Source organism: Lissotriton vulgaris, chromosome 2_1, assembly GCF_964263255.1.
Source record: "Lissotriton vulgaris chromosome 2_1, aLisVul1.2, whole genome shotgun sequence".
In the NCBI taxonomy this organism is placed as follows: domain Eukaryota; kingdom Metazoa; phylum Chordata; class Amphibia; order Caudata; family Salamandridae; genus Lissotriton; species Lissotriton vulgaris.
In genome coordinates, this window is record NC_141687.1 from 1,810,068,030 (window position 1) to 1,810,087,645 (window position 19,616).

General features: G+C 47.6%; 2 protein-coding genes across 3 annotated transcripts in view; both read right to left on the reverse strand.

The window, feature by feature from the left end:
* Positions 1 to 19,616, reverse strand: part of CEMIP (cell migration inducing hyaluronidase 1) — an 857,787-nt gene that overhangs the window by 10,672 nt on the left and 827,499 nt on the right. The gene's annotated exons all lie outside the window — the stretch shown is intronic.
* LOC147733309 (uncharacterized) lies at positions 11,797 to 18,567 on the reverse strand. 2 transcript variants are annotated; one of them, XR_015308719.1, is made up of 3 exons: positions 15,012 to 15,110; positions 14,132 to 14,257; positions 11,797 to 12,342 (listed from the first exon to the last, which is right to left on the reverse strand). XR_015308719.1 is itself a non-coding variant. In XM_086958951.1 (2 exons), the coding sequence occupies exons 1-2, from the start codon at positions 14,268 to 14,270 to the stop codon at positions 11,945 to 11,947; spliced, it is 537 nt and encodes a 178-aa protein (XP_086815077.1). In that variant the 5' UTR covers positions 14,271 to 18,567; the 3' UTR covers positions 11,797 to 11,944. The 2 variants fall into 2 exon arrangements, 1 of the variants encoding a protein (XP_086815077.1); XM_086958951.1 differs by having other exon boundaries at positions 14,132 to 18,567.

Genomic DNA, 19,616 nt, shown 5'->3' on the forward strand with positions numbered 1-19,616 from the left:
CTTGAATTTAAACATCATGGAGGCCATGGATGGAATGGGATTGTGCTGATTTTGCAGTGTTTTTCGATTTTTGGGGGTGTTCATGGGGAGGGACATGCCATGTGGCTGGTGGCCATTTTGAGTGCAGCTACAGGCACTTGCCATGTGCTGGCAGGCAAGTGGCCATTTTGAATGCAGGCTTTGTTGTTAGGCCTCCAACCATTTTGCCTACTTTTCAACCTTTATTTATGCCAGGGGTAGTGAGTCTTGCATGGGCCTAGTATTTCTGTGGGTTGTCTTGAATTTAAACATCATGGAGGCCATAGATGAATTGGGATTGTGCTGATTTTTCTGTGTTTTTCGATTTTTTTTTTTTTGTACAATTTTGGGTTTTTCGATTTTTGACCTGTTGTTGGGGCCTTGACCAGGGGTAGTGAGTGGTGCATGGGGCCTAGTCTTTCTGTGGGCTGTCTTGAATTTAAACATCATGGATGGAATGGGATTGTGCTGATTTTGCAGTGTTTTTCGATTTTTGGGGGTGTTCATGGGGAGGGACATGCCATGTGGCTGGTGGCCATTTTGAGTGCAGCTACAGGCACTGGCCATGTGCTGGCAGGCAAGTGGCCATTTTGAATGCAGGCTTTGTTGTTAGGCCTCCAACCATTTTGCCTACTTTTCAACCTTTATTTATGCCAGGGGTAGTGAGTCTTGCATGGGCCTAGTATTTCTGTGGGTTGTCTTGAATTTAAACATCATGGAGGCCATAGATGAATTGGGATTGTGCTGATTTTTCTGTGTTTTTCGATTTTTTTTTTTGGTAAAATTTTGTGTTTTTCGATTTTTGACCTGTTGTTGGGGCCTTGACCAGGGGTAGTGAGTGGTGCATGGGGCCTAGTCTTTCTGTGGGCTGTCTTGAATTTAAACATCATGGATGGAATGGGATTGTGCTGATTTTGCAGTGTTTTTCGATTTTTGGGGGTGTTCATGGGGAGGGACATGCCATGTGGCTGGTGGCCATTTTGAGTGCAGCTACAGGCACTGGCCATGTGCTGGCAGGCAAGTGGCCATTTTGAATGCAGGCTTTGTTGTTAGGCCTCCAACCATTTTGCCTACTTTTCAACCTTTATTTATGCCAGGGGTAGTGAGTCTTGCATGGGCCTAGTATTTCTGTGGGTTGTCTTGAATTTAAACATCATGGAGGCCATAGATGAATTGGGATTGTGCTGATTTTTCTGTGTTTTTCGATTTTTTTTTTTTGTAAAATTTTGTGTTTTTCGATTTTTGACCTGTTGTTGGGGCCTTGACCAGGGGTAGTGAGTGGTGCATGGGGCCTAGTCTTTCTGTGGGCTGTCTTGAATTTAAACATCATGGATGGAATGGGATTGTGCTGATTTTGCAGTGTTTTTCGATTTTTGGGGGTGTTCATGGGGAGGGACATGCCATGTGGCTGGTGGCCATTTTGAGTGCAGCTACAGGCACTGGCCATGTGCTGGCAGGCAAGTGGCCATTTTGAATGCAGGCTTTGTTGTTAGGCCTCCAACCATTTTGCCTACTTTTCAACCTTTATTTATGCCAGGGGTAGTGAGTCTTGCATGGGCCTAGTATTTCTGTGGGTTGTCTTGAATTTAAACATCATGGAGGCCATAGATGAATTGGGATTGTGCTGATTTTTCTGTGTTTTTCGATTTTTTTTTTTGTAAAATTTTGTGTTTTTCGATTTTTGACCTGTTGTTGGGGCCTTGACCAGGGGTAGTGAGTGGTGCATGGGGCCTAGTCTTTCTGTGGGCTGTCTTGAATTTAAACATCATGGATGGAATGGGATTGTGCTGATTTTGCAGTGTTTTTCGATTTTTGGGGGTGTTCATGGGGAGGGACATGCCATGTGGCTGGTGGCCATTTTGAGTGCAGCTACAGGCACTGGCCATGTGCTGGCAGGCAAGTGGCCATTTTGAATGCAGGCTTTGTTGTTAGGCCTCCAACCATTTTGCCTACTTTTCAACCTTTATTTATGCCAGGGGTAGTGAGTCTTGCATGGGCCTAGTATTTCTGTGGGTTGTCTTGAATTTAAACATCATGGAGGCCATAGATGAATTGGGATTGTGCTGATTTTTCTGTGTTTTTCGATTTTTTTTTTTTGTACAATTTTGTGTTTTTCGATTTTTGACCTGTTGTTGGGGCCTTTTCACCAGGGGTATTTGAGTCTAGCATGGGCCTAGTCTTTCTGTGGGCTGTCTTGAATTTAAACATCATGGAGGCCATGGATGGAATAGGATTGTGCTGATTTTGCAGTGTTTTTCGATTTTTGGGGGTGTTCATGGGGAGGGACATGCCATGTGGCTGGTGGCCATTTTGAGTGCAGCTACAGGCACTGGCCATGTGCTTGGCAGGCAAGTGGCCATTTTGAATGCAGGCTTTGTTGTTAGGCCTCCAACCATTTTGCCTACTTTTCAACCTTTATTTATGCCCAGGGGTAGTGAGTCTTGCATGGGCCTAGTCTTTCTGTGGGTTGTCTTGAATTTAAACATTATGGAGGGCATGGATGGATTGGGATTGTGCTGATTTTGCAGTGTTTTTCGATTTTTTTGTGCTCTATAACTGAACTGATGTTCCTCTGTCTTCCATTTTTTTTAGGTGCACAAGACTCAAGAGAACCACCAGTGCCAGGAAGAAGTCCTGCAGCGGTGTGTGTGTGCAGCATAACGTCACGCGACGTCACGTCTGGCCTCAGACAACTCTACAATTCGTGCAACTGCGGCCTGCTGTCTGACCTGCTCTGAAGAAGATGGCCCCAAAGAAAGTTCTCCGTAGCTCCTCTAGCAAGAAAGTTGCTAGTAAGGAGCAGAAGAAGCAAGTTACCAAGGAGGCTGGTGTGTCACCCGCCACTTTTTTTGGGAGCAAAAAAAAAAGTACGCCTGCAGCAGCAGGATCTGCTGGGGACCAACCTGAGAGCAGCACCCCTGCTCCATTGGGTTCAGTGCCTCCACCACCACGCCAACTTAAGTCAAAGCCCTTGAGTGCTTCAGAGGCAGTCAGTGTACTTCTCCAATCACCATCGACCAGTGATGTTGGCTCATCGCAAGAAAGTAGCAGCAATGTCCCTGAATCAACACAGGTTGTTGTAACTCATCTGACAAGTGTTGAACAACCACAGCCGCAACAACAACACCATGTGCAAGTACACGCCCAAGTACATGTGGAAGGAGAGGCAGCAAAAGGAGATGCGCAAGCAAAGGTGCATGGACGTTCACAAGTGCCCACAATAGTTGTTCCTCCCGAAGTAGGGGCACATTTGGAAATCGACAATGAAGCTGAGGTATCATTGGAAGCCACTCCTCCTGATGATCATTCATTGTCTTCCACATCCCTAGCAAGGAAAAGATCAAGGGGGGTGTCTACATCTTCTTCAAGCCCACCTCGTTCTGGTGCAAGTGATCTGTCTTGGGAACCACGACAACTGCGGTCTGACAGTGAGGCAGAGGCACACCATGATCTGCCACCGGTACCTAAGCGTAAAAGGAAGGTCGTCCAAAAACTCAAACCTATGGAGTGTGATGAGGCTCAACAAGAAGTGACAGATACTGCTGGTGATGAAGCCTCTCACGATGACGACGAGCCAGTCATCACAAAGGTCACTGCAGCCCCACCGGGCATGCAGCAAAGAGACATTTTGACCCTATCCCGAGAAGCTGCTGAGCGTGATGATTATGTCGGCGAGGAGGCAATGGAAATGGAATCATTAGATTTGGAGTTAAGTAGTACACCAAAACCTACCGCTTCCATATTTCTTCCTCGCAAGAAGGTACCCACCTCGTCCTCGACCTCAATTCGTGGTGGTGAAAGTGCAAAACGTACTGAAGTTCGGCAATCCACATCCTCCACTTCATCTGTCATTAGCAGCAGGACCACCACCACCAGTATCGACGCCTCCTCCGGCGGCGGCCCCCGAAGACATTTCAAGTCTCCAGTTTGGGACTTCTTTAGTGTTTGCCCAAAAAAGGAAAACGTAGCCATTTGTAGCCTTTGTAAGCTTCGATATAGTCGTGGTAAGCTTGGTTCTAACTATGGTACCGGAGGCCAGAGAGGTCATCTTGAGAGAAGGCACCCTGTCCAATGGTTTCCGCACCTAGAGGCGGTCAAGAAAGCCGGAATTGCACGTAATGAAAACGTTGATTTGTCATCTGCTGATGACGAGGAGGTAGAAGAAGACGATCCAAACACTTCACTTACACCCAGTTCCCATGTCAGCAGCACACCCCATGGGAGCCACACTAAGAGTGTGGGAGAGAGTGAGACATCAATGCGGAAAAGTTCATCAGCGAGCGTAACTGGGTCGAAGAGATCATCATCCCGTAAATCATTGGTCCAGGGCAACATTAAAAAGATGTTGTTTACAGAAGCGCAATATGAACGCAACCACCCAATGACCCGTCTGTATAACACTAAGCTGGCTAAAATGCTAGCTCTGGACCTTCTCCCTTTTTCTTTTGTCGAAGGGGTTGGTTTTCTAGAATTAGTGACAGCGCTCTGCCCTAAATGGAAGGTTCCTAGCCGGTTCTATTTTGCCCGAGTTGCGGTTCCAGCACTACATGAAGATGTTCTGAAGGCGATTGGGGCAGCTTTGCAGAAGAGTGCTGTTCACACTATACATCTGACAACAGACATGTGGACCAGTGGCGCAGGCGCTGATTACATGTGCATCACTGCACACTGGGTCTCTTTTTCAGGGGCTAAAGCAAAGCTAAACTCAGGTGTTGACACTAACATTGTTTTTAAAGGTGCTCGGAAACATGCAACACTAGCCATGTTTGGTTTGGAGAAACGTCACACAGCAGAAAACATTTTGGATGTCTTTAACACAAAGGTCCTTAACTGTCTGTCCCCACTAAAACGCAAGGTTGGTTATGTTTCCACGGACAATGGCTCCAATATAGTTAAGGCCATGAGGGACGGTTACTATTTCAGAGTGCCGTGTTTGGCGCACTGTATAAACCTGGTTGTCCAAAAATTCTTGGGTAATAAACTCAGTGCAGCGTCCAGTGTATTGGAGAACTGCCGAAAAATTTGCAAGCATTTCAGGCATTCTTTTAAGGCCCGCAAGCAGCTGAGGAGCATGCTATATCAATGTCAAATGCCAGTGAAAGCACTCATCCAGGAGGTGGTAACACGTTGGAACTCAACCTTCTACATGCTTGAGCGTCTGTATGAGCAGTATACGCAACTCGATCAATATTTCTTGAAAGAGGGTATAGAGGAGCTGAGGATGGGTGGGCCGCAATGGAACATAGTTGAAAGCCTAACACGCATGCTTCGTCCTTTTGAGGTCTTCACGCGTGCAGTCAGCAAGGAGGACTCTAATTTGGGAAAAGCTATCCCATTGTTGTACATGCTGGAGGACCAACTGAAGGAGGTGTGTTCTGTGTTTCGAAAAGATGACAAAAAGAAAGACTCTTCTTTGCTTCTGGCTGAGCAATTATTAGAGCTCCTACAAGGTGATGAACGTCTTCAAAAGATCCACTCAGAACAGCATTACATTTGTGCTACTATTCTGGATCCACGCTACAAAAAGGCGCTGGCAGGCAGAGCATTCTTTTCTTTTGCTGATGAAGATGTTACAAAGTACAAACGTTGGCTAGCCTTGTCAGCCAAGAAGTTTGAAACAGAACGGCTGGAAATTGAAGGAAATGGCAGTACATCAGCAGGCCATCCCCAGTCAAAACAATCCACTTCTGCACCTGTGGCTGTGGCACAAGTGACCTCTCAGCCGTTAAAGACACCGGCAACCGCATCATCTGCACGAAAGACAGCAGAAACATTGGAGGCTGAAGAGGATTGGCTAGCTCTGCGTGGGTTTGGTTCTCAAAAGGCCAGAGGCACAGCAAGAGCTACGCAAAGTGGAGGAACCTTGGAGGAGGACCTTGAGTCGATGGTGAAGGACTATCTGAATGACTCCACAGAGGTCTATGTTAATTCTGACCCATTGGCGTATTGGCATGGGAAAAAAGAATTGTGGCCACAGCTCACCAACCTGGCTTTAAACTACTTGTCTTGCCCACTCGCAAGTGTGTCTTCTGAACGGGTTTTCAGTGCGGCTGGTGGGATTGTAACTCCCAAACGGAGCCGCCTCTCGCCCAAAAATGTGGAGAGGTTAACAATGATCAAGATGAATCAGCACCTCATACCACCAGATATAAGAGTACGAGAGAGCGTGCCGGATGAAGAGGAGGTGGCCAGCACCATAGATGAGGGAATTTCTACTCTGTCAGGTGGCACTGACCTCACCCGGGCTGAATTCGCAGAGTATGATGACGAAGCCTTATTCTTATTCCTGGACCGTGATTCCGACTTCGAGCCCTGAAAATGAGACAACGAATCAATAACTTTCTTTTTCATCCTTATTCACTTTTATTCCTGTGTGTCTGTCTTTCTTTGTTGTGCACAGTTAATATAATTCAAACTTTAATCAGATTATCACAAAGACAAGCCCATCAGCAGAACTGTCTTCACTTGTATGCTAATTTATTTGAAGGTGCCGCAGTCTGCATTCCTCAGGTTCACAAGTTCAGAAGAACATGCTCCTCTATCCTCCTCCTCCAGACTCCTATTTCCATCAAAGCAGAGGGCTGGTTTACGCCCAATGAAGAAAGACTCAGCACTTGTGGGGGTGTTGTTCTACCTCTTTGCAGGTGAGTTGACGGGTCTGGGGCCATTGCTGGGAAGCACTAAAAGTGGTTTGTGCCAAATCCGAGGCGGAAATTTTTTTGTGTTTTTGATGACTTGCTTGCCTTTGAGGTGCTCTTAGGGGGGGTTCCGTCTGTTTGTGGGTGAGTTTCATGGTCTGAGAGCATTGCTGGGACACTCTAATCTTGATTGCATTTGCTTTTCAGGAAATCCGTCGTGCCAACCCCGACTTATGGCCTAGCTACGCAGCGCGTTTGGACCGAAGGCCCAGAAATATTGCAAGTATGAGATTTTGCTTTTGGCCTGTTTGGGGGTGTTATGCTTCTTGGCGGGTGGGTTGCCGGGTCTTGGGGCATTCCTGGGAAGGTCTAATACCGGGTAGAAGTGGTTGGGACAAAATCCAGGCCGATTTTTTTTGGGCTATTTCAGACATTTTGCTCTATGTAGCGTTTTCGGGGGCCTGTTTGGGGGGCTTCCTGGTGTTTGCGGGTGAGTTTCGTGGTCTGGGAGCACTGCTGGGACACTCTAATCTTGATTGCATTTGCTTTTCAGGAAATCCGTCGTGCCAACCCCGACTTATGGCCTAGCTACGCAGCGCGTTTGGACCGAAGGCCCAGAAATATTGCAAGTATGAGATTTTGCTTTTGGCCTGTTTGGGGGTGTTATGCTTCTTGGCGGGTGGGTTGCCGGGTCTTGGGGCATTCCTGGGAAGGTCTAATACCGGGTAGAAGTGGTTGGGACAAAATCCAGGCCGATTTTTTTTGGGCTATTTCAGACATTTTGCTCTATGTAGCGTTTTCGGGGGCCTGTTTGGGGGGCTTCCTGGTGTTTGCGGGTGAGTTTCGTGGTCTGGGAGCACTGCTGGGACACTCTAATCTTGATTGCATTTGCTTTTCAGGAAATCCGTCGTGCCAACCCCGACTTATGGCCTAGCTACGCAGCGCGTTTGGACCGAAGGCCCAGAAATATTGCAAGTATGAGATTTTGCTTTTGGCCTGTTTGGGGGTGTTATGCTTCTTGGCGGGTGGGTTGCCGGGTCTTGGGGCATTCCTGGGAAGGTCTAATACCGGGTAGAAGTGGTTGGGACAAAATCCAGGCCGATTTTTTTTTGGGCTATTTCTGACATTTTGCTCTATGTAGCGTTTTCGGGGGCCTGTTTGGGGGGCTTCCTGGTGTTTGCGGGTGAGTTTCGTGGTCTGGGAGCACTGCTGGGACACTCTAATCTTGATTGCATTTGCTTTTCAGGAAATCCGTCGTGCCAACCCCGACTTATGGCCTAGCTACGCAGCGCGTTTGGACCGAAGGCCCAGAAATATTGCAAGTATGAGATTTTGCTTTTGGCCTGTTTGGGGGTGTTATGCTTCTTGGCGGGTGGGTTGCCGGGTCTTGGGGCATTCCTGGGAAGGTCTAATACCGGGTAGAAGTGGTTGGGACAAAATCCAGGCCGATTTTTTTTGGGCTATTTCAGACATTTTGCTCTATGTAGCGTTTTCGGGGGCCTGTTTGGGGGGCTTCCTGGTGTTTGCGGGTGAGTTTCGTGGTCTGGGAGCACTGCTGGGACACTCTAATCTTGATTGCATTTGCTTTTCAGGAAATCCGTCGTGCCAACCCCGACTTATGGCCTAGCTACGCAGCGCGTTTGGACCGAAGGCCCAGAAATATTGCAAGTATGAGATTTTGCTTTTGGCCTGTTTGGGGGTGTTATGCTTCTTGGCGGGTGGGTTGCCGGGTCTTGGGGCATTCCTGGGAAGGTCTAATACCGGGTAGAAGTGGTTGGGACAAAATCCAGGCCGATTTTTTTTGGGCTATTTCAGACATTTTGCTCTATGTAGCGTTTTCGGGGGCCTGTTTGGGGGGCTTCCTGGTGTTTGCGGGTGAGTTTCGTGGTCTGGGAGCACTGCTGGGACACTCTAATCTTGATTGCATTTGCTTTTCAGGAAATCCGTCGTGCCAACCCCGACTTATGGCCTAGCTACGCAGCGCGTTTGGACCGAAGGCCCAGAAATATTGCAAGTATGAGATTTTGCTTTTGGCCTGTTTGGGGGTGTTATGCTTCTTGGCGGGTGGGTTGCCGGGTCTTGGGGCATTCCTGGGAAGGTCTAATACCGGGTAGAAGTGGTTGGGACAAAATCCAGGCCGATTTTTTTTTGGGCTATTTCTGACATTTTGCTCTATGTAGCGTTTTCGGGGGCCTGTTTGGGGGGCTTCCTGGTGTTTGCGGGTGAGTTTCGTGGTGTGGGAGCACTGCTGGCTATATATACTTTACTTTGCAAGAGGTTTGAAGCAAATCCATGGTGGCTGAGGGGACTTAGGGCCTAGCTGCAGAGCGCGCGCGGAGTGATTTGGGAAATTTGTGAAAAAGTGACTAAGTCCCCATTTTTGTACTTTTGCTCTTTGGCTGTTTGGGGGTCTTCTACTCGTTTTCTCCTGGGTTGACGGCTCTGGGGCCATTGCTGGGAAGCTCTAATACCGGATAAAAGTGTTTTGGACCAAATCCCAGGCGGAATTTTTTTTGTGTTTTTGATGACTTGCTTGCCTTTGAGGTGCTCTTAGGGGGGGTTCCGTCTGTTTGCGGGTGAGTTTCGTGGTCTGGGAGCACTGCTGGGACACTCTAATCTTGATTGCATTTGCTTTTCAGGAAATCCGTCGTGCCAACCCCGACTTATGGCCTAGCTACGCAGCGCGTTTGGACCGAAGGCCCAGAAATATTGCAAGTATGAGATTTTGCTTTTGGCCTGTTTGGGGGTGTTATGCTTCTTGGCGGGTGGGTTGCCGGGTCTTGGGGCATTCCTGGGAAGGTCTAATACCGGGTAGAAGTGGTTGGGACAAAATCCGCGCGGAAAAGCCTTTAGTTTTGGCACTTTTTGTAACTTAGGGTTCGTTAGGGTTAGCCCTAGCAGCAGGATTGCATGTGTATCGGGGTGTTCTAGATTTTTCAAACTGAGTTCTGGGGTCTTAGAGCACTCGTGAGAATGTGTAATTTTGGTTGCAAGTCATTTGAAGAAAATCCATGGTGGGAAAGGGGGGATTTGGCATAGTTAAAGAAAGCCTTTGCCACTATTCTTAACTTAGGGTTCGTTAGGGTTAGCAGTATTTCTATTGCATGTGTTTGAGTGGGGGGGATTTCGAGTCTTGGAGCGATGCTGGCTATGGCTACTTTTGCTTGGTTGCTTGCAAGTGGTTTGAATACAATCCACGGGGGGTAATGGGTAATTAGGGTACTTCGGCCTACTTTTACTTTCAAAGTAAGTTTTGTCTCCAGTTTTCTGCTAGGCCTCGTTTTTTGGGTGGGAGCACTGCTAGGAAGATCTATTTTTGTTCTAAAACACAGTTTACAGTACACCTAGCTTGAGGGGCAAGATCCGCTACATTAATTTGCCCATACTTACTTATCCTTCAAAAGGTGACTCAGAGTACGCACTTTCAAAAACATTGTACTGTCTGTCTACTAGGAAAAACAAATTGTGACTTTTTGCACTCCACAGCCTACATACCTTATATTTATTTATCAGTGGTGTTGTAATATTATATCACTTCCTGTTTTTCGTTGAATAATTACAGGCCGGGTTTCAGTCTCTGCAATGGGGAAAAAAGGATGGAGTCAGGCTTCACAGTAGCGAGCCACAATTCAGCATCAGGCAGGCAGTGGACAGGGTGTCTTCTGGTGACCAACATCGGTGGACGAAGCGTCGGCTGCAATGGAGGAGTGCCGCTAATAGGAGGATTTTTTTTCTGCGGGCAACTTACTTACCACTTCCAACAGGACCACTACAACCACATAGATACAGTATCCCTTGCCTTTTTCTCTGACTGTGACTGCATTTCTTTGCTCTCTCTCGGCTTCTACATTGATCCCTTAACACATCACTTAGTCCACTCCACTATCTGCACCACACATAGTCATTTGTAAGTGCTCCTACGTAATTCGCAAGTCGCAGCACGCCCCAGGCCGTAGAGGACTGGGATGGCCCCAATGATGAAGCATGTCACCAAGGGGCAACCCTGGTGAGTGAGGGGACACCTAGAAAAAAAGCAATTTCTCCTTTTCTATCTACTATACCTTCTGTCAGGTTACGCAGCCCCTAAGCGCCTACCGTACTATGAAACTACATTTCCCATGAGTAGGCGGGAGACTTGCAGACTATTTAGTGAGACTATATGAGAGTACCCTTGTATGTTAGGACATCACTTCACTGATGCCTGTCTTGTCTTCTCTTACAGGTATCCTTTCCCTGCTGACCCTACCTTTACCCATCCCACATTTTTTATTTTAGTTTGTTATTTTTCTCCCTCGCCTAATGCCTCGAACACCCTGTGTTTACACTTCTGGGTGTTGGTGACATTTGGAGGTGGAACCATATTTGCATCGTCTGGATCACGGGGAGTAAACGTGACACCTTCCAGACCAACCCCATTGAGTGTTGTTGTGAATGGATTTATAGTGACCAGCAAGGCTCTCGGGTATCTGGCTACAGAGACCTTATGTTGAATATAGTTATCAATAATTCCACACAGGCCCTGTACTGTCGCATTCTTTCTTTCCACAGTTGTCGATGATATATTCTTACTCTGCTTGACAAAGAACCATTGCTAATGTGAAAGAACTTCAACCGAATTAGTAGTTATACTTTACCATTTGTTAGGCTACAATGTGGCACTGCTCTACTGTACTTCTGTCACCTGCTATATTCTCAGTTGTACCGTTGAATTGCTCAGGAGGACAAACCAGATTTCATTTTCTTTTTTTTCATAGGCATGCAACTGCCACTGTGTCACACCACTACTACCACCGCTATGAGGAAATTTTATCCGACCAAGATTGCCAACGTTATTCGGTGTTTCCCGTGGAGCCAGCCCTGGGCCTAGCCCTACTTTCAAACACAAATTACAGGTAAGATAAGCGTTTGGTGGTTTGGGGGTATAATGGAGTATTAGTACGAGAGACGAGAGCCTGAAGGTAGTACTACTAAAGTCCTAGGACTCTTGGATTCACTTCACTTAGTCTGTGAGAGGCACTTAGTGTTGAAAACATTTGGGCATTTACACTTAAAGGAAGAAAATGGAACTAAACTTTCAGGAAAACAGTCAACGTTAAACCCCCACCCACCAGGCAAGCAGTAAAAAACAGGTATGCTCAGATAAAGTTTGAAAAAGTATATTTATATCCCTAACAAAATAATCTCCCGCAAGACCCTCCCTAACCCCAACGATTGTCCTTCAAAAGTCCCCAAAAACCCAACTCCCAATTCCCACCCCCCAAAAGTCTCTAAAAAAGGGGCAAGGGACACTATGGGTGGATGCTGTTAACTTTTTGGGCCAGGGCATCATGCTCCTCGCGGAGCAAGGCGAGCTCCTGCTGAAGGCGGGACACCATCAGGGTAGTGCGGCGCAGGCGTGCCTTCACTGCCTTGCAGGTGCAAGGCCTGTGAGAAGCAGCTGTTGGCCTTGCTGCTCGGCGGTGGCGTTTGCCTTTGGCAGCCCGGCTCAGTCTCGGTGGACCACTGTGCTGGGTCACGGTGGCAGCCGGTGAGGCCACGGAGGACGACGTTGTCGTTGTTGTCGACCGCACACTTTCCACGTCCTCCAGGGCCACCAGCCGCCGATATTCCGCAACAGTGGCCTCGATTCTCCGTTGCCGGGCCGCTCTAGCCAGCTCCTTCCTCCTTGTTCGTTTGGAAGGAGAACCTATATGAAGAAAGAAAGACATAGTCTGTAACCAATGCTCTTTAAGATTAACTCAATCATTCAGCAGAAATGTGTGCTGCAGTACAACTAGCAACTTGCAAGCGCATTACATAACTATTGAGGCCAGTATCTATCTAACCTCACACTTCTTCATCCTTGCTCTAACATTAGTGGGAGTTTAAGGAACAAATTCTATGAGCACTGTGGACTTCCATTGGAGTCGACTATGAAAGTACACCAGTCTTATTCTTCTTCTTGTCTCTTGTTTTGGAAAATTGGTACGTTATTTTCTGCAAGCCGGCATAATGCCAGCGCGGTAAACTTGCACCCGAGAAAAAGAGACGCACGCCATGAGGAGTGACCTAGACTTGCGTTGCCGTTGCGTTACTGTACCCGTCCAGTACATGCAGGTGGTGAATCTCTTACTTTTCTATTACGGGTGGCACTGAGAATACTCTGTTACAACTCAAGGGCTACTGCTTAATTAATTTAACTTTCACCCTACAGTGGAAATGAGTACTAGAAATGGAAAATTGAAGAAGATAAATAATCTGATTATCTATCACTTCACATGGGATGTTTTTGCTTATATATGGGATGACTTTAGGTGCTTTGCTTTTTATTGAGTGACAGGCAGTGATACATCCACACATGAATGACTGAGTACTACTAAACTTATTAAGAGAGGTAGGGAGTGGCCACCATAATAACCGGATCTATGCAGTGCTTGCAATACAAACTACTGCTACTACTTATGGTAGTATTTGGACAAAATTAAAAGTTCTTTTCCTTGCCTTTCCTACACTGGAACGGACGTGCGGGTGCAGTGTTACATGCTCTTCAAAGTTACACTTAGTTCATCCACTGACCATCTACTCTCTCTAGATCATGGGTACTCACAAACTTTCTCTCAGGGGCTACATTTACAGTGTAGTTTGTGGCCGAGGGCCGCACTGGTGGGGGCGGAGTCAGAGGGGGCGGGGCTAAAGCAAAACGATAACTTGTGACCATGAGGTTGCACACAGGTCCCTGCAGCAGATGCCCTCATCCACTGAGCCACCAGACCCAGCATTTACATACATCTCTCTCCCTCCTGCTGTCCCTCCTGCCCTCCCTCCATCTCTCTCTCCCTCCTGCCCTCCCTCTCCCTCTGTCATCTCACTGTGTGTGTGTCTATCTGTGTCAGCCTTCAGCCCGGGTTGAGACCGCTTCCTCAACGCGCACACACAGACAACAACACCAAAGTACTTAACAGGTCTTTAAAAGACCATTAACATATTATTGAGGCTTTGTTTGTTTTAGCGCCCCTGCTTCTCCACCCTGACAATCACTGCTTGCCCGGCCCCACAGAGCAGAGGCTTTGTTCTATTTCACCTCTTTGTGGCCTTGCATCTCCACTCTGCTCTGTGGGGGCCGGGGGAGCAGTGATTGTCAGAGTGGAGATGCAGGGGCGCTAACAGGTGAAATACAAAAAAGCCTCTGCTCTGTGGGGGCCGGGGGAGCAGTGATTGTCTGCAAGGTCTGCGCACCGCCAAGGAAGGCTTGCCGGGCCATCACCGGCCCGCGGGCCGTACTATGAGTACCCCTGCTCTAGATACACATATGCTATCTAAGAGTCAGATAGTAGCATGATCCAGGTATATGGACACATACAGTTTCTGTGTCACCCACCCAGGCTGTTGTCCTTCCACCCATCATTGCTTCATCATTCACCCAGCCATGCATCTCATATTCTTGCCTTCCCAGCTAGTCTTCAATCTCAATAAGTAAGGAATATATAAGAGCTTACCTCTGGCCGCCACCACCGTCTCAACTCTCACATCCGGCGCCGCCGCCTCCTCCCCTGATGATGAATTGCCCTCCGCCTCCGTGTCGAGCACCACCACCACACTGGCCCCGCCACCAGATGTTCCACCTACAAAGTACATTTAAGAATCTTAGAATAAAGCACTCACTAGTCACTAGTATTTGGTCTAGGAATGAAGACATGTGAAAACAATGTAATTTGTGACTGTCTACGTTAAAGTTAAAAAAAATGTCCCTTTTTCCAGGGAAGGTTGTCTTGCTGCACTTTTTGGCACAACTGATGAAGGCTGATTTTTTAACACGCACCATTTTTCTCCACACAGACAGAAGATGGACTTCTAACAACAAGATCAAGTTGAAACCAGGTGAGAGCTCGGCTCGACCACAAGAAATGTCTTCAATTAATCGTCAGCACTAACCACTTTTCCATTATCAGTTAAACGTTTAGTTTTATTATGACTTCATTTTAATAAATGTGTTTACTTTTAATAAAGCTTTTAAATTTAAATACAATCTGTGTTTTTTGGTCCTCCAGACTAGAGTGACTGAACGAAAGGTTTTGCAATTTTTGCAAGCATGAGTCCAGATAGAACACTTCAAAAGACATTATGGACAATCCCAGAGGACTGCACTAAGTTGATAGAGCTATTGCTGACTAGAATCATGGGAGTTTCGCCAACCGTGCAATCTTAGTTAGCTACACAGACAGACTAATAAGAATAATCTAGTAATACCACAGGGAGTCATAGTAGAGGCAGGATAAGAATTTAGATACAGTCTACAAGAAGAGCAAAGACAATTTTGAAAAAATTCAAATGAGGAACGCTAGGAAAAATAGGTACTAGTCTAAAATGAAAACTTACTGGGGCCAGCAGAGGAGCCCTCGCCTGCCCGATCCTGGCCCTGTTGATGAACAGCATCCGCCGCCTGCTGCTCCTGTGTCCTCCTCTCGCCCCTGGGGGGAGCTGACGTACAACATGAAAGAAAGAACAGAAAACATGGATGATTGTTGCTTGTCAATGTCAACCAAATCAAACATTTCAAAAGAACAATAACAAAATATTTCCGCGAAATTATATTGATTATGGTTACTTTTTATTTATTTGCGGACCTGTGACTTCGAAAGTCACGTAACTCACTAAACAAAGTACTGAAACGTTCACCTAGGACTGGCAGGCAGCAGTCCGCAGGCAAGACGCAAAGTGACAGACAAACTCCATTGTGATTTCAGTCAGATCAGTGACAACACTAACAGTTGCCTGCTACATTACCAGTCATTTAAATAGTCAAACTATCAATCCACCGCCACTATTTTTCTTATTGTCAGGGTTACAAAGGAAGGGGCAGATTTAAGCCCTTGCGGCTCTTTTGCGCCGTTCTTGCGTGACTTTTGTGACGCAGCAGCTAAACAAAAAAGGGCGCCATGGTGCGGCGTATAATATTATAACAACGTGACGCATTTGGGAGATGCATCCCGTTATAAAGCCCTGCGCCATCAGGGGGCGTTCCGGCGCAAGGGAGGGCATTCCTGCGCTGGAACACATCCTAATAGTGGCTGAGGGAAATCTACAAAATATCAATCAGTCACCTTTAGGACAATGATGCGTCACACAAACCCTGCACCTGCTTGAAGCAGACGTACGGCTTGACCCAGCATTGGGGAGATAGGGTACCCCAGAGCATTGATGGAGCTGCGCCATCGTTGCGACGCAACTCCAGCAGTAAAGCTTCGGTGACGTTTTGGGCCCATGGGGAGCCGCATTGCAAATACGGCGCACCATGTTTGGTGGTGGTAGCGGGCCGCACAATTAATGGCGCATCCCTGCTACTTTGCAGGGATGCGACGGTAATTGCAATTCTGCCCCTTAGGGGCATACTTACTTACGCGTTCTGGCGCATCTCCAGAGATGCGCCAGATCAAATGCGTCACGCAAAACTACCCTTGCGACACGGCAGATGTGCCTCATTTACAATGCGGCGCGCCCTGGCGCAAGGGTAGGCACTTGCGTGACGCATCTCGTCACGTAAGAGCGGCGCATCGCTGGAGTCACGTCGCCAACGCAATGCAACTCCAGTAATGCTCAGGGCCACCCAATACTTTACATGCTGTGTCAGTCCTTTCGCCTGCTTCGAGCAGACATAAGGAATTGAATTGACGTAGCAGCGTCGCAGAAGTGCCTGCGTTAAATCTTGTAGATTTCACGCAGGCAATTTTGCGAGGCGCACAGCCGCTGGACCGCCCACCCTGCGTACTAGGAACGCACCCATTGTGGTGCAGGCCCATGGCTTTATAACGTGACGCATCTCCCTAGATGCGTCATGCTGTAAATGACTTGCAGGGATGCGGCACGTTTACGCCGCTGTTGCGTCACGCAAGGCAACGTAAACGTGGCGCAAGGGGCTTGTAAATGTAATCTGCCCCCTAGTGTCTAGCATTACGCAGTTCTGTTAAGTACACTCATACATAATAGTTACTCAGGCCAATGAGACCACGAAATAGAAAACAAATAAGCATAGTAGCAACCCCACTGAGAAGGAGAGCAGTGCACCTGAAATGCACAGAAGATTTTGAAATATAATTTAACTACAATGTAATCGTCATCAGCGGCATTATTGGCTTGCTCCATGTAAAAAACAAATATTTGCAATACAACAACACAGAGCAGGAGAAAACATCATAGTAGTGAGTGATTAAATGCCAATGGCTACTACTACTCACCAAGCCCGGGGATCTCCAAGCCGAGCTGGTCCAGCAGGTCGCGCTCGCGGTCCAGGAGGTCCGTCCAGCGATGGGTGACCTGGCTGTAGGTGCGCTGGACCCCGTAGAGGTGGGATATGGCCCAGCACACCTTCTCCCACCGCTTCCGGCGCTCCCGCATGTTATAGCCGCCGGCCGCGATCCTGCCGCCTCCCGCGATGGTCCTGGGCAGGCGGCGCTGGACGAAGTAGACCAGCGCGCCCACTTCCTCCGGGCTGAATATCTCCCGGCGCGTCACCTGCTCCCCCCTCGATCTCACGCCTGCTGTCCTGCCACTGGGTCCAGCACTACTCCCCGCCGCCGCTGCGGCCCTCAAGTGCCTGGGCAGCTTCACGGCGCCTGGCTTGACCATGGTCTGGGCAGGTAAGGTAGGAAGAAGTAGAAAATTAAGAAAGAATAGGATAGGGAAGAAGAAAAGAAAAGAGTTTACAAAAGTAGTTTAAAAGTAAAGAAAAATAGCAGAAAAGACAAAAATATACAGCTAGGAAAAGAGAGGGATAGATAAGAAGCAAAATCGTAAAAAAAAAACTGAAAACAAGCAAAGGATGGGAAAGATATCAAGAGGATTAAACACCATGCCCAGACACAGGAAATGAATGAAAAACAAGATGGCCGGCGCCCGTTTCCGAGCGCGAAAGTCAGTTCGCGCGAGATTTTCCTCGCGATCTCGTGCGAACCTCTAGATTTCCCGCGCGATCTCGTGCGAACCTCTACTCGCAATGCGCTTACTGCGCGAGATTATACATAGCGGGCGGAAACGGAAATACGTCACGCAAACAAAATGGCCGCGCCCGTACTCGACCTTGGGGTAAATTCGCGTGTTGCGCTGCAAGCGGCTCGCGAATACTGCAAAAAAACTCGCGAAACAACAAGCCGCAAAAAAATAAAATGCTCATTCGCACGAATTGGCGGCTTCCGCGGTCGGTTTCGCACGACGCCGCGCCCCGCGAATAGCGCGAAAAAAACCGCAAAACGATTTCAGCAAAAGCAAAAGCAATGAGCAGGTGCAAAAGGTCAACCTCATGATTTGTAACGATTCTTTGTATTGCTTCCTGAGGGGGCCCTCCAGAATTCGGTTGCCTGCTTGCAACTATTGTGTGACCCTGCTCTGACCTTAACTGTATGCCACAAAGGTCCTGATTTACAGCTAAAGGAGCAGACAAGCAGGTGCCAGGCTGGAACTTTAAATTCTTTCAGTGACACATTAATTAGCCCCTAATTCATTATTGTCAGTTGGGGCAGGGCAGGTGTTGTAACTAATTTTGCAACAATGAAAGCACTTAGCAAGTGCAAAAGATCACTAATCAGGGCGCACTAAGGAAGCAGGTGCCAGCTAAAAAAATATTCTGTGACACATTAATCAGCCCCAAATTAATTCAGGTCACTTGAGGCAGGGAAGGTGTGCTTTGCTTTGCCGAAAATAATGTACACTGGACAACCAGAGGGTGTGGTGATGAAACAGAGGGTGGCATGGGTGGGCCAGAGGGTGGCATGAGTAGTCAGAGAGTGGCAGTGGTGACAGAGAGTGGCAGTGATGAAGAAGAGTGTCCCAAACAGGCTGGACATGTAGAAACAACAAGTTCGCAAAACTTGCGACCCGACAGGTAAGTTCGCAAATTGCGAAATTGTAAAAACCCTCGCGAACTGGCAGAAACACGGGCGAACACAAAAAAAAAAAAAATCCGCAAATTCGCGGGAATTCGCGGATTTTGCGGATTGCGAATCCGCAAATCCGCAAAATTCGCGAACGCGAGATCCGCAAAATTCGCCCATGCTTAATACAACCGTTACCACGCATCTTTTACCACGAAGTACTGTTACAACGAAACCATTACAACGCAAGGGTATTTACAACGCATGTATTTACAACGCATTACACTACAACGCAGCTACTATTACAACGCATACCATTACAACGTAAGTATAGGTAAGTTTATCTTTTTTTAATACATTCATTAGGGGTATTGGGTTATGGGGTACAGAGGTATTTTAGGGTTCAGGGGTATTTTTAGGGTTCAGGGCTGGGTTTAGGTTTTGGGATACAGGGGTATTTCTAGGGTTCAGGGCTGGGGTTGGGTTATGGGGTACAGGGGTATTTTTAGGGTTCAGGGCTAGGTTTGGGATTTGGGGTACAGGGGTATTTTTAGGGTTCAGGGCTGGGTTTGGGTTTTGGGGTACAGGGGTATTTTTAGGGTTCAGGGCTGGGTTTGGGTTACAGGGGTATTTTTAGGGTTCAGGGCTGGGTTTGGGTTTTGGGGTACAGGGGTATTTTTAGGGTTCAGGGCTGGGTTTGGGTTTTGGGGTACAGGGGTATTTTTAGGGTTCAGTGCTGGGTTTGGGTTTTGGGGTACAGGGGTATTTTTAGGGTTCAGGGCTGGGATTGGGTTTTGGGGTACAGGGGTATTTTTAGGGTTCAGGGCAGGGTTTGGGTTTTTGGGGTATAGGGGTATTTTTAGGGTTCAGGGCTGGGTTTGTGTTATGGGGTACAGGGGTATTTTTAGGGTTCAGGGCTGGGATTGGGTTTTGGGGTACAGGGGTATTTTTAGGGTTCAGGGCAGGGTTTGGGTTTTGGGGTATAGGGGTATTTTTAGGGTTCAGGGCTGGGTTTGGGTTATGGGGTACAGGGGTATTTTTAGGGTTCAGGGCTGGGTTTGGGTTTTGGGGTACAGGGGTATTTTTTACATATATATTTACAAATTCTTTAATAAAA